At 38.8% G+C, this 26,127-nt stretch overlaps 1 protein-coding gene across 4 annotated transcripts in view; it reads left to right on the top strand.

The window, feature by feature from the left end:
* Col24a1 (collagen type XXIV alpha 1 chain) overlaps window positions 1–26,127 on the top strand; it is a 261,191-nt gene that overhangs the window by 129,406 nt on the left and 105,658 nt on the right. For all 4 annotated transcript variants that reach the window (XM_021233967.2, XM_040751646.1, XM_021233968.2 and 1 more), the window contains 7 exons: window positions 8,461–8,514; window positions 11,543–11,596; window positions 12,753–12,806; window positions 14,778–14,831; window positions 21,538–21,591; window positions 21,818–21,862; window positions 21,980–22,024. In XM_021233967.2, the coding sequence (XP_021089626.2) occupies window positions 8,461–8,514; window positions 11,543–11,596; window positions 12,753–12,806; window positions 14,778–14,831; window positions 21,538–21,591; window positions 21,818–21,862; window positions 21,980–22,024 (360 nt within the window). The remainder of the gene's footprint in view (window positions 1–8,460; window positions 8,515–11,542; window positions 11,597–12,752; window positions 12,807–14,777; window positions 14,832–21,537; window positions 21,592–21,817; window positions 21,863–21,979; window positions 22,025–26,127) is intronic.

Raw genomic sequence — 26,127 nt, 5'->3', positions numbered from 1 at the left:
TGCATCCAGGAAGTATTAATCTAACCAAAATATATTTAACTCATGTCTTCTGGTAAGTATGCTAGATGTAAGAGACAGAGTGTCCTTTCTGATTTTTAGACCGTTCGGAGTGATAAAGTCATGCCTTCCTAAGTGGTGATGGATTTAGCAAACATACTACCCAGGCTTTTGTGTCGCTGTGTCCAAATGCCCGAGAGAAACATTTTATAGTGGGAATTCTTACTTTGGCTCACAGCTTAAGAAGGCTGAACCCATGTATCTGTGCCAAGCATTGCGGCAATGGTGGCATGTTCTGGGGCTGTTCTTGATATCTTGGTAGACAGCAAGCAGAGAGGGGGGGGCGGAGGGGAACAGAGAAAGATCTGTCCCCCAAGACTTCCTCAGTGACCTTCCTCCAACTGTTTCCCACCTCCCAGGAATAGCGGCATATTATGAATCTATTCAAGCAAACAAACAGAAGGTTGGTTGCTCATACTGCCTGTGGGATAATTTCTGAGCTTATGGATTTCATTTGAAAATGTGAATGAATTATCAAAGGACTGGTGATTTAGAAACTGATAATTAACAAATAATCAGAAAGGCTTCAGGTAGTAGCTTTAAAATTACAGTAAAATAAAAAGTCTGAGGGAAACTGTTAAAAAAAAAAACAAAGCCAGCTGACGTTATTCACCTTTGACAGTTTGCTTTCCATGCATAATTAAATCTGCAAATGTTCCTTGTCTTTTCCTCTCTCCACACCGCACTGTCTAGGGAACAACTGGCACCCCGTCTTATTTACCACTTTCTCCTGTTGGTCCATGGGTTTCTTGGCCCTAGACCAACATGCTCATCTGTACACTGAATGTTCCTCCCAGGAGCCCTCACTGGTCTTTCGCATCCATCAGATTTTTAAAAAGGACTCTTGTGGCTGGAAAGATGACTCAGCAGTTAACAGCACAGACTGTTCTTCCAGAGAACCAGGATTCCCAGCATAGACATGGTGGCGTCCAACAGACTATCACCCACAGTTCCAGGGTGTCTGACGCCTTCTTCTGGCCTCTGCAGGCACAGGGAATGTATTATGGTGCACAGACATACATTCAGGGAAAACACCCACACACATAAAAATACATACATATATACATACATACATACACACATACATACAAAGGATCTTGGCCTGGGGAGATGGCATATTTGGTAAAGTTCTTGTCCCACAAGGGTATGGATATGTGTTTGAATATCCAGAACTCATGTTAAAAATAAAAGCCTTAGCTCTGGTAGGGAGGAAACAGGTAGTTCCCTGGGCTTGCTCACCAGTCAGTGTAGCCAACAGTTGACTACCAGTGAGACGCAACGATGACGATAGGGAGAGGACACCCCAAACCCCAACCTCTGGTCTCTATGTGCACGTGGGTGTAACTGCTTCCATACACACACATACATACAAAAGAAAAGAAAGCAGAAAATCTAGTCTGATGCTCACTGCTCAACTTACTTGTCCTTTCCCACACACCCTTCCACTCTGTCGAAACTGACGACAGACTATGTGGCCATCTTCTGAGACAAAGGCCTGTGAGCTGAAGACCTGATACAGATAAATGGTTCCTGTGACAACACACATCCCCATCCCGTGCTAGAAAATGGATTTATTTTCCATTTTGCTTGTCTGGTCACCAAAAGTCCACACTAGATTGACACGGAAAGTTGCCATTTTAAAAGTAAAAAGTGGTCAAATATCAGTGATTTTTCTTCATTTCGGTAGAGTTTACGATTGTCAGGGTGTAGTTTTGAAAAGAAAATAGAAACCCTGATACAAATATTAAAGCTAATAGGTGTATAAGATGCAACAGAAGAAAACTCTAGGGAATTTGCTTTGTAAACTGTACTTTGAAGTAAATTTCAAAAGCCCTGAGGTCTGCGATCCTTCATCCTGTCACACAGTTCTTTATACGTTGAAGATTTGAACTCCCATAAAGCACTCAAATCCCTACGACACAGTGACTTTTGAAAACAGTTAAGTATAGGACCTTTTTATAAAAAAGTTGTATAGCACCTCTTTCAGCTAGGAAATATTCTAATGTTATATTACTATTTGAGTGAATCAGTAGGATGTGGTTACTAAAGAAAATAGAAATAGAACATTTTAAAGTTTTTACTGACTTTAGGAGGAAAATAATATTTCTTCTTGATTCTAAAAGTTGATTTATTCCACATCAGGCTTTTTGACCTTCCACATTTGGCTTCAGTTAACAAAATCTTTAAATAGAGTATTGCATACCCCAGTTTGCAGAAAGTGAAATGTTTTCAATTATTACATGGTTCTTTAGCTCCTAGCTGAAGGTGCCGTCGTGTCCCTCGCTGTGTGTTAGATGCAGATTCCGTGCTTACAAAGGTATTGATGAGCATCCCTTGCCAATAAGCATATGTTGTTGGTAATTCCTAAAGGTGAAGACGATGGCTTCCGCACCTGTTTTGTATTCCAGTAAATACACAACAGAGCAGATTTGAATTGTGTGAGCCATATGGTCTGTTTTACACTAGATTATACTCGCACAGAGGGTTGATAAGCAAGTAGGTAGGCATGGCTGTGTTCCAGGGAAAATGTCAAAGATAAGCATACATCATGTGTTGTGACTCTCAGTCTTGCCGGAATTCTGTACCATTTTATCTCTTGGCAGCTTTTGTTATCTGCTTTACCTTGGTGTTCATTAATTCTAAATTGATCGGTATGGTACGTTCAACATAATAGATATGTAGTTACTGAAATTTGATGCATGTCATCTATAGAAAAGTGTACATCATTTTGACAATAATTTAGAGTTTCTGATAGAAATATGCAACCTAAGAAAAACTACAGAAAGTAAATAATAAGCAAGAATCAAAGTTTTAATACAATATCAAAGCTAGCCAACAATAGCATTTAGTCATCATGACTGATTAAAAATATATTATAAATCTTTCGCTATTCCTCCCTCAGAGAAGAGTGCTCTAACTTCCTTCTTTGGGGATGGAGGATGGCCTTGAGGCAGGGAGGTGGCTCAGTGGGGAGAACTGTGAAAGCAAAAGGACCTGAGTTCAAATCCCTGGCACCCAGGTAAAAATAAAAATCTGAGCATGGCTATGCATGTCTATGACCCCAGCATTGGGGAGCAGAGGCAGGAATCCTGGGAGCTCACCTGCCAGCCAGCCTAGCCTCAGTGAGCAAATCCGTCTTAAAGGAATAAGGAAGAGATGAAGAGGCAAACCATTTCCTTAGCCTCTGTGCATGTATACACATGGGCATGCCAGGGGGGGGGGTGTAGGGTGGACTAATACGCTGTTAATGAATACAGCTGACATGACAGTGTGTAAATTCACTAGTCTCATTCTGACTACATTTATGTCATAGTCCTAAGTCACAGCTATCCCATGGTTTCTGGCCTACAGAAACAGTGGTAAAGTAAGGGTTTCTTATTTTAAGCCATTTACTTTGGGGAGATTATGAGGTGTGAGAACTAAGTCAGCAGTAGGAAAGCTGTATAGATGGAGAGTATCAGTCATAAGTATTTTCTCTCTTTCTGTAAGCTAAATCTTCTCTTGGTTAGCTTTGCTCTGCAGACACATTTAGTTGCATGAGTTCCTATTTGCTGGTGGCCGACATCAGCTCCTGAGTAGCTAGGTCCTGCTCAGGACTTTGTCTATGACTGTTTGCTGAAGTACCTCCTCTACTTTTTCCTCTAACATTTTCCAAGTTTCATGTCTCACATGGAGGCCTTCTGTTAATGCGTTTGGAGATGAGTTTTAATACAGAATATCAGGCAGGGATCTAGTTTCCGCATTCTACCTGTGAACATCCAGTTTTCCCCACACTGCTTTTGATGAAAAAGGATGAATAGAAAGGAATAAAACCAGGAATCTTTCCTTTGCTATCCTAACATCCATTGGTAATCTATTTAAATGAATTGCAACTGTGCTCACATATCCTAATTAGCTGTGAGCACTTGAAAATTGAAATATATGTGTTCCTGATTCTGAGTTGTATCTTGTCCTAGATCTCACTTGTATAGGGGTGCCTGTTTCATGAATGAATATGAAAACACGTCAGGGCACTGTGATCTTTTCTTTTGGAAAGCATTTGTAATCATAATAACCATACTACTACTACTACTACTACTACTACTACTACTACTACTACTACTACTACTAACAACAAAACCACCACCACAACAACAACGATAATAATAATAATAATAATTACATAAAAACATGAAGTCATCGGCTGTTGCACATCTCCCAGCATGAGTTCTGTGACTTGCAAAGAATTTCCCGTGCAAGGAGGCTGTCTAGAGATGGGGAGCAGGCTAAGAGATCACCTGTGGGAGAGATTACACCAGTAGCATTGCCTTCCTATTGCAAATGTATTGGTCCAAACCACTTACGATGGATTAGGCACTGATATCAGGTTGTTGTTGTTATTTTTTAATCATTCTGTGAAACAGAGAGAAAATATATCTTAAATATAATTGCTTTCCATTCAGCAGTATACTTCTATCATAGATGAGCTTTCTTTTACTTGGCTGGCAGAGCAGAAATACTGTTCTCAGTAGGATAATTTTGCAAACCATGGTCCCCAATGGTAATTCTGTCCTCCTTCTGCAGCCAAATTTCTTAAGCGAGCTGGCTACACAAGCTGTTCACCTGCTTCCTTCACACGGACACTCTTAACCCTTCAACAGCCATGTCCAAACGTGCAGGGGCTACTGAAGTTGTGCTTGGAGGTTACCATTGATCCTACAATGCCAAGTCTCATCACTCTCTCAAGTTCTTCCTTACCAAGGATGCTCTTTCTTCCCTCAAAACTTTGCTCCTTGGATTTCTTTGAGCATTCCTGGCTCTCCTCCAACATAAGTATTTTGTTTTCTCTTCTTACCTCCAAACGCTCTTCATTAACGCCCTCTTATTCATTGTATTATTACTGTGGGTGGTAATTATCTTGTTGTTGGGAGTGCAATGCTGCCTTGTTTTGGTAATTAAGGAGTTTCTGAAATACATCTTTTTGCATAAGCAGTCTGAGCTAGATTCAAGTTTTCCAATTTTATGTCAATGCTTATTTTAACTCATTTGTAACTTTGGAAAAATATTAGCCCCTGGATCAAAATAAGCACAAAATTGAGTGTTGTAAGATGATGCAGAGTTTTCGTTGCTTATGCTTCTAAAGCAATTAAGAAAGCCAGGCTTTTTAATTGAAGTAGTTCCCCATTGCCTTGGGACTGTCATCACAAGGGATATAAAAAAAACTGGGAAAATCTAGTTGTTTCTCATGTAAATGAGTACTGTATCTTCCCAACTTTGTCAGAGTAGCTAAATTATGTTGCGATGAATCACAGTTTCAAAATATCAGTGCCTAGCAATAGCAAAAGTTTCTTTCTCACTTGCTCCCTAACCATTGGGAGCTGCCTGTGTCTGTTCCAAGCCATCTGGATTCTAGGCCCAGGTTCACAAAGAGCCTCTTTGAATCATGTTAGTCTGTAGCCTCTAAAATACAGCTTGACAAATGTCATGCCCTCCATCTTGTCTTTGTTCTAAATAAGCTACATAGAGAAGCCTAGTATGAGTAGGATGGATGATAATTTTCTTCCCATGCTGAGTAGCACTATAAGACCCATGGCAAGCCTAACAGCACTGTAAGACCCATGGCAAGTTTAACAGAAGTGGCACAGGGATGTAATTGTTCTACAGAAATAAGCAGTGAACATTTTGAATAACACAACCTAGCATGCCCTTTTCTTCACATATTAACATTTGAAACAGATATTTTTCAAATTCACTGACAAATCACATTTGCTTATTGGATTTTTTTAACTTTCAGAAATATAAAAATATAGGTGCATCAATGGCATGTCAAGTCTAATGAAACTTGATAGGTTTCTCAAAATGAATTCACCTAGTATGGCCAAATGTGTGGATGGTTTCGTATTAAATAGTCATTCACTATTAATTTTACGTATTCAAACGTATTTAAAGCCTGTGGTTTCAGACCTTAAGACTGATTTAAACCTCTCTTAGATTGCTTGTTTTAATAAGGAGAGTTAAACACAGATATAGAAGAATTTGAAAAAATTGAGTGAGAGAAGTTTATAAAGGGAAAAAACAGGAAAATTAGTAATGGAATAGAATAGAAAGATAAGAAATAAGCTATGCCTAAGCATTGTACCACATCAGAGAGGAGGCCTCAGAAATCTGTGGGATCTGGATAGTAGATCAGCATTTATACATGACACACAAATGGACTTTGGGAGCCCATTCCACATGGAAGAATGCTCTCTCAATCTGGACACATGGGGGAGGGCCTAGGCCCTGCCTGGGATGATATGACAGACTCTGAAAATCCCTCATGGAAGGCCTTACCCTCCCTGGGGAACAGAGGGGTGATAGAGTGGGGGGCTGAGGGGATTGGGGAGCGGGGGAGGAGGGAAGGCAGAGGGAACTGGGAGTAACATGTGTAAAAAGTTAAATAAAAAATTATTATAAAAAAACAAAAAAATCAATAGAGGACAGCAGCATTATATATATATGTGTGTGTGTGTGTGTGTGTGTGTGTGTGTGTGTGTGTGTATGTATGTATGTATGCATGTATAAGATTAAAGATCCAAACAGAGAGGGTTGGAAAGATGGCTCAGAGTCTTAACTCTTCCAGAGGTCCTGAGTTCAATTCCCGGAAACCACATGGTGGCTCTCAACCATCTATAATGAGATCTAGTGCCCCCTTATGCCATGCAGGTGGACTTGCAGGCAGAACACTGTATACATACTGAATAAATAAATCTTTTTAAAAAGATATAAATAGAAAAGAAAAAATGCACATTGTTGAAGAACTATAGTTTTCAAAATAAAACACAATCCACATTTTAAGCACTTGGTGTTCATCTAAGCTTAGTCATACCATTTAAACTCCCCTGCTTGACTTAGCTACAGCATCTGCCAAAGGAGAATCTAGTTAACATGACCAAAGTCGGTGGTTGTGAGGATGAAACCACACACACACACACACACACACACACACACACACACACACACACACACACAGCCCAATGCATGTTACTGCATCCAGGATCGTGTGATAGCCAGCCAATTAGATCTGGAAACAGATAAGCCTATAGACCCACATGGGTAAAATCATACTGTATGTTAAGTTAGATTCTGCTCAGTCACCCATTGGTCATAGTTCACTGGTTTGTATTTGTAAATATATATTATACAAAATGCTATCAAGAACAGGGATGTGTTCCTGTTCCAATACTCACTCCGTTTTGTTCTTTTTGTTCTCTATATCGGTTAAAGAAGGAATGATAAATATTCACAAATACAGACACAGGGAACCCAGGTCATGTTCCTCAAAGCAGCGTTGCCTATGGCCTTCTTCCATTCATCCGCACAACTGTATCACTCACTCAGGCTGTATAGTAGCCTGGAAACCCTGCCTCCCTTCTCCATTTGCCTGGCTGATCTCTTCCTACTCAAGCTACAGATTAACGTCTGGCTTCATCCCTTCCCAGACTCCCCTTGCTAAAATGCCTTCTCTTTCATACTCCAGAATCACAGTTATTTCCTTTATGCACTTAGATCCAAACTTATAGCTGTTAATGTTTTCCTTCTGTGTTATGTTTCGATTCATCAAGTGTCCCTAGTTTGATTTCTGTTACTGTATTAAACACCACAACCAAAGCAACTTGGAAGGATAGAGCTTATTTAATATACAGGGTTTTAGTCCCATCATCATTTGATGCCAAGGCAGGAGCTTGAAGCAATAACCATGGAGGAACACTGCTGACTGGCTTGGGTTTTCAGACTTGCTCAGTTCACTTTATTATACAACCCAGGTTCATACAACCCAGGTTCATCCCTCCTACCACATCAATTAACAACTAAGGAAATGCCCCCACAGACATGCCCAGAGGCCAAGCTAATGGAGGTAATTCCTCAATTGATTGTGTCAATGGATTGTGTCAAACTGATAGCTGAAGCTAACTATGACATCAAGACAGGACCTGAATCTGTTTACCTCAGCAACCAGTGCCACTCAGAACAGACATCAAATTCTTTTATGACTAGACAAATAAATGAACATGAGTGGGTGTTAAGGTACTTTCAAAGAAGGTAGTCACAAAAATGATTTTATGTTAACATAACCGTACCAAGTAGATATGAAAACTGAAGATATATTTATAGCATCCTGTTGATTATTAGTTCATAAGCACAGAGACTTCTCCCAACAAAGTATCTATTAGGCACTATGTTTTCATTCAGGTATTTTTGACTGACTGAATCAGTTAATTCTAATGTGAAATCGTAGGCTATGTACTAATTCTACAAAGAATCCCTCCCTCAAATAGGATGAAGTAGATAGAAACAGTAATTAATTATAGGCCATTTAAAACCAGGATGCTACAAGATAGATGTAATGTATGCATACTTTCTGTTGTATTTCTTTTTTACAAGGGACCTGTTGGTTTACCTGGAGAAGTAGGGATAACCGGAAGCATTGGTGAAAAGGTAATTCCTTTTGTTATTTTGTTTTATATTAAGAACTCCGGGCTAACGTCATGGCATCTTATGTTGATTGATTAGAAGGCACTCACCATCCTGGAGGAGACTAGAGGATGCAGGGTTAAGTGCTAAGCACTAAAGACTCCGCACTTTCCTGTGTAGCCACACATCTCCAACAAAACGTCAGAGTCCAAGAAACACTTGGTTAAAACATAAAAGCTGCTTGGTCATTTCCCAGACCCATGACTAAACTAATAGAGTGTCTCTGGCACAAGGGACCATCCGACCAGGTGGCCCACCGGCTCAAATGGCAGCAGCAAATTGAAGGAGGGTTCTACTTTCCCGTGTTGCTGAGCCTGTACGCTGGCAGTAACTCGACCTAGTAATTCACATAGTCATCAAACCTAGTCGAAAAGCGCGATGGGGCTCAGCCTGCAAATAGCCTTGTTTGAGCCATTATAGCTCATCTGTTGGGAGCTATAGGAAGAGCACTTCTCAGTGTGTCCCTGTCCCCAGTACCAAGTGAACTGCAAAAAAGACAAGTCTAGGAAAGAGCATGGAATCTCCTCAGCAAGGAGGAAATACTGATTGGTTTTGTTTTCTCTCTGAGGATTTGGTTTTGCCTTGAATTTCTGTTATTGTTTACCCTTAATACTTTCTTCTTCTGCTGTCAACACACGTTTTCTCTCTTTCCATTGTTGCTTATTCTCTGTGTCTTCATTTATTACTTAATCATTAATAATTTTAGCTTGAATAGCTTTTCAATTCTCACCTTATTCTGTAAGTGTCTTAGCTCCTTTCTTTTCTCTCCCTAAGGGAATATAGTTGATATGTCTAATTGGTATTTTCTGCATTTGAATGTATGGTTTGTTTTTTTCAATTGTTCTACTGTGATCTGCTTCCTCTCCTCTGAGTAGTGGTGGAGATTGAGAGCTCAAGATAAAATTTACCACTAAGAAGACTTTAATAAAAAACCAGAAGGGATATCCCAACCATGGCAAAAATATTTACACAGAAACACAAGAAAAACGGAAAGACAAGGCAATATGACTCCCACAAAAGTTAACAACTCCTCAATAACTGAATCCAAAAACAATGAAGTGGTTGAAATGCTAGGCAAAGCATTCAAAAGTTTACTTTTAAAAACGACCAGCGACCTCAAAGGGGGGTCAAACAAACAGACGAATGGGGTGAGAAAGGCAGTTCGAGATTTAGAGTTGAAATTCAGTAATAGATATGAGAAATTTAGTAAATGAGTAGATTCTAGGGGGAAATAGGAATTTTGGAAAAGAAGAGCACCATAAATCAAAATTTTTAAACTCTGGGAAACACTGCCATTAAATTAAGCAGAAAAGAGGTTTCACAGGTTGAAGGCATGACTAAGGAATTGTTATGTTCCGACAGAAAAGGAAAGAAAGGCAGTCATGACCATGACTTTCAAGAGCTCTGGGACATGGTCATGTGATGAGAATAAAAATTCTCAATGTAGATTAAGAGCTGAACAGGCACAAGGACTCTAATTGCTGAAGCCGGGCAGAAAAAAAATCCCAAATATGGGGAAAGATGTCTGCATCCAAGAGCGTTTAGAACCCCAAATAGATATTTAAAGGAAAGAATGAAATGATGTCATTTCAAGTAGTGTCTGAAAATGGAGATCATCATATTAAGGGGGAAAGCCAGGCTTGAAGGGATAGCCATTGCATGGTTTCTCCCATGTGTGGAATTCAGTAAGAGTAGAAGGGAGACCATCAGGGATATAAAAGGAAAAAAGGAGGGAAACCCAAGAAACAGTAAGGTATGGTCAAGGTATGCTTCATGCATGCATTTTGGAAATGTGATTGTAAAAACTATTACTTTGTACAATTAATATATGCTGGCAAAAGGGAAATTTATTCAAAAATATAACATATTGCCTCTATGTAATCTCCTAAATATGTTGAAATATGACTAATTATATGTTTGTTTCTAATTTGTAAAGGGTAGGATACCCTGCTGGTTGTCCAGATGTAATCTGAAAAGCAAATATGGAACCGACAGTGTGGAAGCGTGTCCAGAAAAACAGTCCATAATTCTAGCAATGTAAAGCAGTTTTGAATGAGAAAACTAAACTTCCAGACAACTCTTCTCTTTCCTCCAGCTCTATTAAACACCTGTTCCTGTGTTCAGTCTCATTGCTCACCTAGTATATTCTCTTCTATCCCAGAATCTTAAAGACAGACAAACTGTTGGCCTCTATTAATTTCCCCTCCTCTTAGGAAATCCCTCTATACCCCTCTAATCCTTCCGATTTCTTCCCTTCCTGGAATGAGAATGAATTCTGCATAGCATACAATTCAGTCAAATTCTCATTATTTCATCTCTACTAATAGCAAATCTATAGTTATTTGAGAGTAGAATGTAAGTTTAACTTTGTAAATATATCCCTGTCATGTAATATAACTTCTTAACATATGCTTAATGACATTATTAGTAATATAACAAAATACAGAAGTAATTCGATTTTAACTGTCATTTTTCATTCTGATATGGTTATTATTCAGTGAGGGAAGATTTTGACAATGCAAGGAATTTTAATGTGACTGCATTTTGTTAGGGACTTGATTCCCACAATCGTCCAGAATGAGATCTGCAGCTCTTCACTGAGACCCACAGACCAGGGAAATAATTTTGTCAATTGTTCTAGAGATAAAGCTTGCTTTTCAATATGCTTTGTGTTCTCAGGAATTTCATGCTCTGAGGTTTCCTATAAAATCATAAGATTTCTCATTTATAAAATTCTATCAAGCCACATGCTCTTTAGAAGATCTTGTTTATCTGTAATTTCTATCTTCATTTTAATAAGATTGCAAACAAGAGAACTGTCATATTAGAAGATTTGCAACTGTAAGTTTAAAAAGGCAAAGTTTCAAAGATATTGAAAATGAAGATGAGATATACATTCAATTTATGGCTCCAGTGGTTTCTTTTCTATCTTCAAATCAATTATCATTAACATACCTCAATGTTGGGGATTTTTTGTTTCTTGTTTTAAAAGGGAGAACGTGGAAGTCCAGGCCCTCTTGGTCCCCAGGGGGAGAAGGGTGTCATGGTAAGAGTTGAATGATATAAAACTTCGATTTCTAATTCATCTAAGTTAAAGCCTCCAAGGGGTAGACCCACCTTGACGGGAATTTAAGCGAAAATGTTATTTTGTAGTAAATTTCCACTGAGCTTTCCTTTTTAGCTGCTTTATATCCTAGAATGACGTTCTATGGTACCAAATCCACAAAAAAAGTATAAAAATAAGCTGCCTTAGTAAAATTATTCTGCAGTTATGGGAGAATAAATTAGTCATACTGGATTAAAAAGAATATTCAATTAAAATTCTGCATGTTTTGTGCAAACAAAGTTCATTTTACATATGTCCTCAACCACTCTTCCACCAGCTCTGGCCGTGAGGTCATATGTTTAAGTACCAAAAATTTATCTTATTCTTTTATATCTTCAAGATAATGGCAACTGTCAAGTTTTTCATCTGAGTTGTATTTTTATTTTATTAAATAGCCTGTGTTATAGGAAATTAAAAGAATGATTATTATCCATTTTAGGACTTCCCCTTTCAGAAAAATATAAAATATGTCTGGTGGCATATAACACTATCTACAAATTCATTCCACTTCCTACTTATCATTTTTAATTTCTGTCCCATCAGAAGAATGCCTCAAGATTATTTTTAGCAGTTTCTAATTGGGACAGGTAGTAAACCTGACATCTTTATAAACTCAACACAACTCAAAATCTTTACCTCCTAAGGCATCTTCAGAATTAGCACAGTCCCATAATGCATGTGTTCTTTCTGAAAGCTGATGGACTAATTGCATCCACCTTCCTTAGTTTGGAGTTTCCTAACGTCTCTTAGAAGTTTGTAACTCATAACATGTGTCACAGAGCATACTCATGTGTAAGATACTATCACAGAAAGAGGAAAGAAAGGTGTCTTCCTGGTATTGTAACAAGCAGTGCTACCTAGTGACTTTCTTTGCCAAGCAAGGATGGACCTAATAAATGGATGCACATCTCTATGTAAACACATCTTTAATTTTTACGGTCCTACCGTAGAATATTTCCTGGGCTTCAAGTACAGCAGTTAGGAAAGGGTGACTTTATCAAGCTGTTGTTTGGTTACCATTTGTGGTTTACTGATTTTTTTCCTCTTAAAGGAAAGTCACTGATCTTATTTCTTTCATATTTCCTTTCAATCATAGGGCTACGAAGGTCCTCCCGGGGCTCCAGGACCCATGGGCCCACTGGGATTACCTGTAAGTATAGAACAAACTCTGTGATCCCTTCTTGAGTGTCCACTTTAATCTAAATCCGTTGCCTTTGATGTGCCATCTTTGGGGTCTCATGTAAAATCAGTCGTGTGTAAGGCAGTGGAGATTGCTTGTCTTCACACCGTATGAGAGTTCTGTCATATTTCTCAGTATCTTGAATTTCCCTTCCCCCTACAACATATAGCAACCAATTTCAGTTCTCTAGCCTAAACTAAAACATGAGATAGATAGATAGATAGATAGATAGATAGATAGATAGATAGATAGATAGATAGATAGATAGATAGGCAGGCAGGCAGGCAGGTAGATAGACAGACAGACAGATAGATATATAGATTATATAGATATAGATATAATCTTCCTTTTGTAAGGAAGTTGAATCAGTCACCAAAACACAACTGAGATCAGAGGAAGTAACAAAACACAAGCAGATATTTTAACATATTTTTTCTTAAAATTTGCAAATATTCTCAAACAGTTAAAATTGGTAGGAAGTGTGCCTTTGGTAAGTAAAACTTGAGCTTTAAATATATCGCATCTGTTGTTTTCAGAAAGATAATTAAATCTTGCCCCTCAAGAAAGAACATTTGCTTGTTACGGTTTGACAGTTATGGTTAACACGAGTCTAAAGAGGTTCAGCCTCAGTAGTGTCAGGGCAGGATTTCTTTTCACAGAAATCATTTATCTTATGTTTCATGATGCTCCCGTTCTAAAAGGTAAGCTGATTGTCTATTATAGCCACAGATACATTGAGTTCTAAAAGAAGGAAGACTGGAGTATGGTTGTCAATCTCTTCACTCATATAAAAGAATGAATGAACTTCAGGTCCTAAAATCCAGTCCATTTTCATGTACCCGAAATTCATAACTAAACAGAAGACATGGGTTGTTAAATGAAAATCTCAGTGCCAGGAGCAGGATGCCTCTCCATGAGGGAGGCCCCAAAGGAATCCAAAACAATCCTGGGTATTGGCATTGCTCTTGTTACTCACCATAACAAAGAGGAAAGACCTGAGAGCCAAAGACACCATGTACTTGGGCTGCAGAGCGTAGAACAATCTCAAATTGGTCAGCAAAGTCCCTGGAGGCTTAGCCTTCACAGTGTTAGAAGGTGCTGTGTGGATTGCTGGTAGAGAAGGGCACTGAAGGTCTTAACCAACTCTAGCTTTGCATGCTACCAGGCAAACTGTATCCTCTGGTGCAATAGTGGTGTGGTGGTTATGGAGGAACCAACTGTTTTATGGTGGCATTTGAGACCTAGTGCCCAGGAGAGGTTTTGTGTTTGGTAGTGTAAACCTGGCCAAAAGCCCACAACTGTGAAGATCACCTGAGGAACCTACTACCATCATTTGACTAAGTGATCATATTGTCAATAATTGCCTTCTACATGTTTATATTTATAGCCAGTACTTTGTGCTATTTTCTAATGTCTTTATAGGAGACTTAATATATCATTAAACTTGACATTAAAATGGCAAGTTAACTTTCATTATAATCTACTTTTGATATATTAATTTAAAATCATGGCATTTTTCATAGGTTCATAAAATACATAAATTTTACATGTGGGGTTAAAATAGATATCTTTAGTAACAACAAAGAAATTATAACAGTGATAGCCATTGCTTCTTTGATGGATCAGTTATAGTAGACTGTTTTGACTGGCTAAGTGGACCTCTCTTTCCTCCATTGTTAATGTACAGTCCTTCTGACACTATTAGTTCAATGAATATTAAAGCCTCCCAATCCATTTCAGACAGGGGTGACATTTTTCCAAACAGTGAAATACTTTAAAGTAGAACACATGGTTTTGATTGATTAAAATTTATTTGTATGGAAACTACTAATATCACTTAAAATTCATCACTAAAAATGCATATATAAGAAAGGTGTAGCTACTATTCTGGCAACAATGTTATGAATTTGATAACTGAGTTTCTTAATTTCCAACATGTAGGGTCTTACTGGGGCAAGAGGCGCACCTGGGAGTCTGGGTCCTAAAGGACAAAGAGTAAGTAACACAAAAGTATGTTAACCTCAAAAGAGTTACCTCATATTGATGTGATTGACAAAAACAGCTCTATACCTTCTAGAATCATGCTAACACACTGTCATGCTTTTGCTGTTTTTATTCTACTAGATGAACTACCTATAGTAATTGAGATATAACTAATAATTTGTACATATAAAATGATACATCTTCATTTTTATTTTTACCTACTACAATATCGTATAGAATTATTTTTTCTTATCCACAACCTCTCCTTCTATTTGTAGGGGCATTATAAATGTGAAGATCTTTAAATAAATTTCATTTCTATTCACAACAGATTTACATATTATGAAAAGTGGAAATAACATAAAACAATAGGAAATAGAATGGATCTAGATGGAATGAATCAGTACTTATCAATTGTATTTTAGCTATTATTGTCTAACAATTAATGTGCATAAATATGTGTAAAGAATATTTATCTCCCAAGTCATCTCTTAAGCATTAACTCTTTTTACATAAGTGTCAAGTGGCTGGAGAGATGTCCCAGTGGTTAACAGCAATGACTGATCTTCCAGAGGACCTGGATTTAATTCCCACTACTCACATGGTACTGTCTATAATTCCAGTTCCAGGGGATTCAATGCCCCTACACAGATGCACTAATGCAAAAATGTTAATCTTTTTTAACAAAAGCATTTGTATTACTGTTACATATACTTCATGTATATTGTCTTGTTTAATACTCAGAGCCTCCTTAAGAAGGCACAGCACTGTATCATAGAAATCATAACCAAGGAAACCAGGGCTCAAGGAATATCACTTGTACAGACACAGAAGAATGTCTCAAGAAACATTCAAGTCATCATCTATTTTACTCCTGAGCCAATGTTTATTTAATGCCACATGGAATATTAAATAATACTTCTCCTCCTCTGAACTTGTGACTTTAGGAGTTGTATTCCTTTTTTTAATTAATTTTTATTTAAATTAAAAACCATCTTATTTTACATACAAATCTCAGTTCTCTCTCCCTCCCATCCTCCCATGCCCCCCATTATCTCCCCATCCCACCCCCATCCACTCCTCAGAGAGGGTGAGGCCTCTCATGGGGGATCTCTAAGTCTGTCACATCATTTGGGACAGGGCCTAGGCCCTTCCCTGCGTATCTAGGCTGAGAGAGTATTCCTCCATAGGGAATGGACTCCCAAAGTCCATTTGTGCACTAGGGATAAATATTAGTTCCACCACTAGCAGCCCCATAAACTGACCAAGCCCCACAACTGACACTCACGTTCAGGGGGCCTGGTTCGGTCTTATGCAGATTCCCCAGCTGTCAGTCTGGGATCCATGAGCTCCCACTTTCTTAGCTCAGCTGTTTCTGTGGGTTTCCCCAGCATGGTCTTGATCCCTTTGTTCATCACTCTACAACTGGATTCCAGGAGTTCGCCACAGTGCTTAGCTGTGAATCTCTGCTTCTGCTTCCATCAGCTACTGGGTGAAGGCTCTAGGATGGCATTTAAGGTAGTCATCAATCTCACTATAGGGGGAGGGCATTTAAGGTAGCCTCCCCACTATTGCTTAGATTCTTATTTGGGGTCATCCTTGTGAATTCTTAGAAATTTCCCTAGTTTCAGGTTTTTCTTTAAGCCCTCAATTAAGTTATCTCTTTCCTTCTCTGTCCGTCCCCCAACTCGACCTTCCCGATCCCTCGCATTTTCCTCCACCATCCCCTTCTCTCCACTTTTTCCTACCTCCCTTCCCCAACTCACCTCCCATACACCCAATTTACTCAGGAGATCTTGTCTCTTTTCCCTTCTCAGGGAGTCCTCCTTGTTTTCTAGCTTCTCTGGGGTTGTGAATTGTAGGCTGTCTATCCTCTGCTCTATGTCTAATAGTCATGTGCTGCACTTTACTTGGCTTAAATTTTAAAGTGAACATATTTTTATTCTAAAAGCATGATCTCTAACTAACAAAGATTTTTAAACATTAAAAGAATAAAGATAAAAATCACTAAGTTTCCCTGTTGTAAACTGAGAAAGAGTGTTGTGGAGTCACCATTTGAGAACAGCTTTTATTTTTTATGTCTTATGTGGTAGGTGAGGATTGAAGAGAATCCTTTGTCTTTGTTATCACTTATTTTATGAAAAACTACTTTCCTTCCCGGCTCTCAGAATTACAGTCTATAAACATCTGTGGTAGTTGGTCTATTTTAGCTTAAATGAATTTAAAACTAGAAGAGAAGTGATTTGTACTCTAACTGTCATTTTGCTGTTTACACCCGGCCAGGACTCAATTCTTGGTGAGGTCAAATGTGTTTTTCAGTCCAGTATGAGTCACAGGGAGGAAGCTCAGTTTGTGGCAGGTGGATAATAAAAGAATACTTATCTGAATCTTTTGTTAGTTGAGTGATTTAGGCCTCATTGACTCTCAGGCAAATCCATGTCCCTATGCGTGGTACATGCCGAACCACTGGAATGATCTCGTAAATCCTATGACAAGAGAATTTGCTTTGCAGGTTTCCAACCTCGCTGCAACCATGTGTAGCTTCCTGCTTTGTCACTGTGTCCTCAGCTCTCACATCTTTAAGCTGCTCCATCGTTTCCCAAATACAATTTACTGACTCTTTCCCAATGGCTCCATGCAACTTTAAGCCATGCCACTCAGTAATCTCTGCAAAAGGAGACATTGCTAGGGGAGGAGGGGGTCTTTCTTCACTAGGAGAACATCATAGGCAGTTAATAGACTTTATACAATAAAAAATATAACTGAATGGGGATGGAGAGATCATGGCTAGTGATGTAGTTCACTGCCTATGTCTCTATACGTGTTTAGTCACGCCTAAAGTGGGTGTGGTTAGCAGTGCGGTAAGCCATCCTTTTATTACCTCATCTGTATGCGCCACTAATACGCCACATGGCTAATGGTGGAGTACTAAGTTTCCCCCTACAGTTCATTGCTCAATCATGAGAACCAGAGTTGTTTGTTAGCACCCATATCAACCAGCTCACAACTGCCTGTACCTACAAATCCAAGAGATGCAATGTCCTCCTCTGGACTCCACAGACACTGCACACACACACACAAATACACACACACACACACACACACACACACACACACACCATTATCCAGTCTAGTGAGGTGAGTGGGAAAGGTGTCTGGCTCATGATCTTGGGATCACCCTCTGGTGCCACCCCAACAGCTAAGGGAATCAATTCTTCTGGTACTCCTGTCATTACTTTTGCAACTCCACTCCTAGATACATGTTTTCTGAGCCCATACAGAGTGATCATGCCAATTTGCTCTTCCTGTTTGGTCGTACAAATACCATCATCAGTAGGGCCACTTAGGAGATTCTGCCTACTGACATATATATATATCTTTGCAGAGGTCTCTATGTCAACTACCCATCAGGTTTCAGACCACAGTAAACTTTCCAAATTTGTGACTTAATGATCTAGAAACTGTGAAATACCATGGAGCACTAAAATCCACCACGGGGAAGGAAAAAATAAATCAAGGTGGCCGCAATGCCAACATCTAAAAAGTAATCTGAACATAATATTATTATTAAAATTTTTGTAACTTGAAGTAGGATGATTTCATAACCATACCTCTTACATAGCTGTAAAAGATAGCAAGATAACCATTAAAAGGCAGTCATAGATATACTAAATTATTATATAAATAAACCTTATATTTAAAATATTACTCATCTTAACCTTTTGCTAGCTGGTATCTTTAGCTGGAGAACATAGTTGAGTGAAGAGAGGTTACTTGATGTACTAAAGCACTCCATGCAATTCACAAAATCATTTCTTTCGTATAGATGATGTAAGACAACGCATTCACTACTCTGGTCCTAAGTGGTGGTAGGTTGGCCTGATGGGTGACCAGGATTCAGCTCAGCCTGAGCCATTGCCTTTCACACACACAGTTGACCCTTTGAGGATAAGTGAACAAAAAAACCCCAGGTATCTACCCCACTACTTCTTTCTGTGCCCAGCCGCCCAACAGAAGTGACACAGGCGAGGCTGACCTCACCTACTCACCGGGGCATGAATTAACTCTTGGATCAGAAGATCCCTTAAATTCCACATTCTCTCTCTAGAGCAGTGGTATAGAAAGGCAGGCAGCTGAAGAATTTGACATTGAGACCATGCTACTTAAGACTGAGATGAGCTGGAGGGAAAGTTGTCTTAGAAATACACAACATCTTAAGCTTTTATCCAGGAAAGCAAAGCCTATATGGTCATAAACACACTGCAAGCTGGCCCCTTCAAGGAACTGCATGTCACTTTAAGGTGAAGTGGCCCTCAGTAGCTTGCTTTTAAGCTCAGTGCTAAGCCCTGAACTTAGGATCTCAAGTGATACTGTTTCTCCTCCACTCTGTAAAAACAAAAATTTATAGCAGAAACCTTTTCCTCAAGAATCCTGATAGTGTTAATCTTGTTCAGTGGATTACTTGGTTCCAGCTGTGTAAAGCAAGTGCCAGAGAAAGATTGCTCAGAATCATTAGTTAGGTATGTGAGTGAGTTAAAATTAATAGGGGTCATACCAAGATCCAGATCCTGCTTCAGGAACTATAAATACATTGAGTCCATCTGTACTGTGAATATGGCTATTTCCTTCATTCGTGGACACTCAAACTATCATAATTTATCTCAGAGGCTGTAGAAATGGGGTCAGGGTTCTCACAAAAGTCTTCCTAAGTAAACCAAGCATTAATATATGTTAACATTTTAGTCGACTGTGGTTTCTTCTTTTAATTTTCACATTTTACATGAAACAGCGGGCCCAACATCTAATGCATCACTCATGAGCCTGGTGAACTCTTTAATATGCTTACGTACGTTTCAAATATGCAGTGTGCTTTTCTTTAATGTAGCTGAGATATTTAATTCTCACTCTGGTTTCCAGACACCTCTCCCAGCTCACTGTGGCCAGCTTTGACATTCCTAACAGCACAGGGAAAAGTCTGGGTATTCTGTTATTCACCATGCTCTCACCAGAAAATACTCATAAGAGATCCCTGAGACACTTTCAAGCTGTTACTTTTTTAACATCATGCTGAATTATGTGCCTTATCTAACAGTGTGTGTCTAATTCTTTTGTTCTGAAGTTTATTTTGTCTTAGGAGTCAGATCAGGAGTGTACATTAGCCAATGGGATGTGTCTACCACCAGGGGGAACCTACTATGTCACCATGCTATGCCTTTAGGTCATTAGTTCACTCTTCCCTGAAACTTACAAAATCCCAGTCTTTCTCAGAACAGTGTTTTCAAACCCTTACATGGCAACCTTTGGCTTTATGACCTATGTGACCTCCTGACTTAGACTTTTTGTTACGCTGTACATGGTTATCTTTATCATTGTGAGCACAGAAATATCTCTCGGTAAATGAAGTAGTAAATGCAGAAATGGGAAGAGCAGCAATGTTTCAATGGCGAACTTTGTGTTTATGCTAGAGGCTCCAAGTTCAGCCCTAGGAACATAATAATAGCAATAACAATAATAACCACTGTGAGATATTCTGACAAAAGAGCATTTTATTGTAAACCATTACACAAATGAGTAGTTGCATAAACTTTCACATTAACAGGCAGAGTGGAGCAACAGATCCTTGTGGGTATGAGTGCTCCCTGCAAACTTGAGTGTGTCTGCAAGTAGAGGAAGCCCAGGAATCCAGCCTGGAGAGGCCCGCTGTAGCAAACAGATACTCATAATAAAGTTCTGGACCTTGCCGAGATATAGAAGGCATGGAGCCAACACGGGTCCTTTCCAATCAGCAGTTGACAGGAGAGCGTGTATAATCACTCCGTACAGAACCTTCTGCTTTCCCCATCACCAACTGCCTTGCTGTCTTGACATTTCTCTGCATGCAGCCAACTCAGCCTGGCTAGGCCAAGTCCCATCCTTTATGCATCTTCACGCTTCCTCATGCTGTCCCTCTGTCTGTTCACCTCACAAGCCGATGAGGCTGATCTTGCATTTACAGATGGTGTCTCCATTCCCGGGACAAATGTACCAGTTCTGCCTCCCTGTGGACTCCTCCTCTTGGTCCTTGAATTATTTACTCTTTGTATGACTTAACTTTGCATGCCATTGGTTCCATAATGAAGAAACTCATAGTAATGTATCCACAGAGCTATCTCTTCTCTACAGTAGGTGTTTGTCTAGAGGGCATAGAATGAGGTCCCCTACAAAGCCCCTTCAAGACAGTTATGCTTTAGAAAGTGAGACTTATCGCTGTCTGGGAAGAGCTGGGTCTTCTCTGTAGCTAATTATTGAATAAATACTGAGATTTGCCCTTAAATGACTTTCTCTGCCTATCCTGTGCTCCTGTCATCTTCCAATAACTGCTGTCCAGTAGGCAATAGTAGGTGCAGTGTCCTGAATGTTCATTTTCTAAAGATGCAAAGACACAACCGCAATTCCAAAATAATGGAACTTAAGAAGACTGTTTAGACAAACACCTAACCTCTTATAAGTTAACTTAGAGCCATTTTAGTAATAAATCCTGGAGGACTACTGAATAACAAAAAATAAACAAAATGAGAAAATAATCACTTTGGGTTATAGACACTCCGGCAACTCTCGTGGGTATTTTTGTACGCAACCTAACTTTCTATGTGGTATAAAATCTTTAAAACATGGACTTGATTATTATTTTTAAAGGAACATTTCAAATTAATAATGGGTTATTTTCTTCTACCTGTAGGGACCCAGAGGACCAGATGGCCTCCCAGGGGATCAAGGTGCCCATGGTGCCAAGGTACTAGCCGATTCTCCATTTCCTGGGCAGTTAAATTTGGCAGAGCCGTTGTGTCCCGCGTATCTAAATAATGGTGTATTTCCTTATAATGCATAATTTTCCCTGCACACCAATCATAGCTTTTAATATTGAGCTACACACTTGATGCTTTTATTTCTGTGTGGTACCACGTGTAAGGCTATGACTCAAATTCTCACCAGTCCATGCGATATTGGTCTTTTGCTAGGGTGAAAAAGGAAAGCAAGGAAAAAGAGGGCCCCATGGTCTTACCGTGAGTAATAAACTCTTCAAGCATGAACATTTTTCTGCCTCCCTGTCTTTTACATTCCTCCTTGTGCTATTTTGAGAAATAACTATGATGACCTAAGCATTTTTTCCCCGTGTGTAGGGTAAGACTGGAAGCCCAGGGGAGAGGGGAGTTCAAGGAAAACCAGTAAGTTCTTGTCTTTGATGTGCTGTTTTATTAATAATTAAGCTGATGTGATAAATGGCACCTTCATTCTCACCGTGATGAATTCCACTCTCAAACGCCTTTAAAATGAAATGGTTAGATACATAACTCCGCAGGGCAGAGTAAAGAGAACGCAGGAAGCTTCTGTGACCTCTCACCTAGTTTTGTTCTTACTGATCTTGAGTGCTAGTTTGTCCTTTCGAGTACAGAGTCACACACGTCTGCTTTCCTGTTGCACGGCTGCAAGAGTTTTCGGGATTCTATAATGTTAGACATTTCCCTGCCTTCTAACATCTTACCAGAATTGTATAGCTTTTCCCAAGAAGCAGTTATTTCTGTAACTGTCATCATGAAAGGGGAGAGAAATGTTGAAAACATGTATATAAAACGTATACACATATGATAACTACAGAAATTAGCACATAGCTTGCATGTATAAGAATTTTAATAGTTCTCATACTGAATCATAATGTTAATGACACTTTGATTTGTCATATAAATATATCTTATGGCTTAAATTTAAATAATTTGATCACTTAAATGGATGACAGCTGAGGAGTCAGAAAAGGCCAGGATGTCTGTGTTTCTGCTGGTGGTGGTTGTTGTAGATGACAACCTTTGCTTGTTCCTATCTGCTGCCCCCTGCCTGTTGTTTTTCATAATAGCAATGTATCTGACAATGGTCAAGTCTAAAATACTAGAGATTCAAAAGAAAGTAAATGATTGTCCCGAAAAAGAGCTATGTTTGGCCTTGTGTCATTAACTGAAGACATTCCCAAAGAATACCCCTTGTGTCTTTGTATTTGTCATGTGGGAGTTTATTATCATGTCAGTGTTAATCAGCTTCTGTAGACATTGACCACTTTGTATGATTGCAGGCAAGGTTGAGCACAAGTCCATTCCTTTAATTTAAAAAAAAGTGAGGTTCACAGAACCAGAATTACTCATTCTGTATATTGTTAACCTACCTTAGAATTTTCATTTCCAGCTTAGACTAATGGGACATTTCCAAACCCTGTAAATGGCACTAGGATCATTTGTAACTGTCTTATGATACACAAATTCTGTGGATTCCTGGAAGGGTGAAGCCCCCTTAACAGATGCCACAGCCTGGGCAGAAAATGATGAGTTTATGATGTCTGTTGAGGTTTATGAGATTCTTTGCCTACATTCACTCTTCCTTAGCTGAAGTGGAGTTTTAGGAAATCAGGGAACATTTCACTGAAGAAAAAAAAAATAAGTCCCAAAGATTTACATTCTCTTTCAGAGTAATCCTACGTCTCTTGTCCTTCAGATACTGTCAAAATAGGCAATACTCTATATACAAAATATATTAGAGATCAGACAAGTTTTCTTAACATGCTCCTAAAAACTGCACAGCCTTGTTTTAGTTGGTTGACTCCCTAGAGCACATTTTCTTCACCCATGATGAAGAGACTAACATGGTTCGTAAAAGCATCCTCCTTTGCTAAATCCCTCTGCTCCTACCCTCCCCCTCCTTCTCCCATTCTTCCTCCTCTTCCTTTTTCTTCTTCTTTTTGGTAGAGATTGAGGGTCTAAGTACATGCTCTGTCTCTGATCTACCACCCCTGCCCCAAGAACCCAAACTGTCAGAATGGTAAAAGCAAACACTAAGTGAACCCAACAATACATAGTACCCTAATAATCCTGGAAACCAGAAAGGGTCTATTTGTCTGTGCACCAACACTGTTCCCATCTACCTGTAGATCTGTTCCAAAAGTCAAAAACAGAAAGAAAAGCCCATGATCAAATGGTTCTGTGGGGTCATGGAGCCTGTGTGGCTGTTTTTGTTTATCTAAATTGTAAAAATTATAACATTTCACACATTAATTACTGAGTTTTAATGAAGGCATCTTATTAATCCATAAGAGAGGTGTGTAAAATCTCTCTGATCTTGTATGTCTCTGATTTCCCCCTTCTTTCTAATTTTTCCTTCATGTAGTTTGAAATTCTATTATAATTTTGTCCAGTTTTGATTGTTTTTTCCTGGTAATGCTGTTTTGAAAATGGCTTCATTTGCTGTGGGCCTCAGTCTTGGTAGTCCTTTATAGGCTTGCCATTTATCTGATTGCTATTACCAGTTTTCTTTTAACCCATTTGCATCTTAATAACTAATTAAACATATCCTAATTGGATCTTGCTTTTATTCTGATAATATCTGCCTTCTAATTACAGTATTTTGCCCATTTCTGTTTAGTCTAATTGCTATCACTGGACTTAGGTCTGTTTTGTGCTTTGTTTTTCGCTGTTTTGTTCAATGTCTTCTGCCTTGAAAATTATATCTTATCAATTGACTTTTGATTTGTGCTGATTATTAATTTAAGTACTTATTCTAGGTCAGGCTCAGTAAACTTTCCCCATAAAGTGACAGGAAGGAAGCATTTATGTGACAGAATATATGTTAAAAAAATCTTAGAGTCACACAGGACAATTTATTAACACATTGTCTTTACAATGTGGATATTTTATGTATTACATCCATGTGTACTATGCATCCTCATTGTAAACTAAGATTTTGTCTGCATATTAATAAAATTTCATTTGCTTTAATATAGATTAGTGGTATGCTTTAGAGCTTGGTACGTGGAGACAGGCTTTCTATCCATCTTCTCATTTGCCATTTCTAGTGATCGTCATTCCTTCTTGAAGGTTTGAATGTAAATGCTGACATTTTCCTGAAGCCTATGAAACATCTTTTGAACTTCTTTTAGGGGAGTTTGCCAGTGATGAATTATTCTAGTTTTGATTTGTGAAATATTTTTGTTTCACTATTAATCTTGAAGGCAGTTTTCACTGGATATAAAACTCTAGATTTCATTCATCACCCTAAAGAGGTCATTGAGAAAGAGGGGCCTTTCATGCGGAAATCCTCAATTATCTCTGTCATGACCTTCTGTATGGAATGAGTAGTGATGCATATCTTGTACTGAGTTAGACACATTGTTGGTCAATTACTGGTTCTGCCACTTACTGCCTGATTTGACTTTGCATAAATTATTGAACCTTTTTGAGCCTCAGTTTATCTACATTTAAAAAGGAATGTCCAGGTGGGAGGAACTAAAGAGATGTGTCAGAGGTTGTGAGCAATCCCTGCTCTTCCCGGCGATCTGTGTTTGATTACCAGTGTCCACACAGGGTGTCTCACAACTTCCTGTGATTTTAGCTCCCAAGGATCCAATACCCTTTACTGATGTCCTCAGGCCCACAGGGACCTCCGTATTCATGTTACACACACAGGCACACAGGCACACACACACACCACTACTAATAACAATAATCATAATAATGACAAATTTTGAAAAGTAAATCTCTTGTGATTATAAGAACTATAAATACTATTGTATATTGATTGCAAACTCCCAATACATAGCCACAAAGTCTGTTTGTCTCAAGGTCATTTGCTCCCATGATTACTGAGTTGAAGTTGTAGAGCAATGAGTTCTGCTACAAAGTTGTATCATTAGTAACGTCTGAAAAGCCTCAAACAGGATTTTTATTTTATTTGTGCTTTTCATCTTAATCCTCAATAAAAATTGAGAACATGGAAATTGTATTCTTGCTTTGTAAAACCTCAGTGCAGAATCCACATTAATGGAAATGCTAAGTTGGTTCTGTGTCCAAACATGCATTACAGAGCAAACTGAACAGACACCCATTTAAAGGTCTGAACTTTCATTACATGCTTCAGTTAGCAGAGTAGGCAGAGCAAGGTCTTTGTACTGATCCTGTCTATTAATATAGGAGCCTGAAGTTAATTAAGAACAAATGATTTTCACAACTGAAATAGAGCCTAGCCACAATAAATAAATACTATAAGTAAAAATAATAAACATAATTTTAATAAGCATAATTCCACTTCTAGTATATGCCCAAAATAATGGAAAGCCAGGACTCAGATATTGCTTACCCATGTTCACAATAGCCAAAAGCTGGGGCAACCTTAGTGTTATGGGTAAACAAAATGTGATTTATACATCCTTGGGAGTATTATTCAACTCTAAAAGGGATGTTTGACCCACACTACAAGGAAGAACCCTGGAGATATTCTACCCAGTAAATAAGCC

Source organism: Mesocricetus auratus, unplaced genomic scaffold, assembly GCF_017639785.1.
Source record: "Mesocricetus auratus isolate SY011 unplaced genomic scaffold, BCM_Maur_2.0 Super-Scaffold_100009, whole genome shotgun sequence".
In the NCBI taxonomy this organism is placed as follows: domain Eukaryota; kingdom Metazoa; phylum Chordata; class Mammalia; order Rodentia; family Cricetidae; genus Mesocricetus; species Mesocricetus auratus.
Note: the sequence above shows the minus strand (reverse complement) of the source record. Positions and strands in the feature narration are given on the sequence as shown.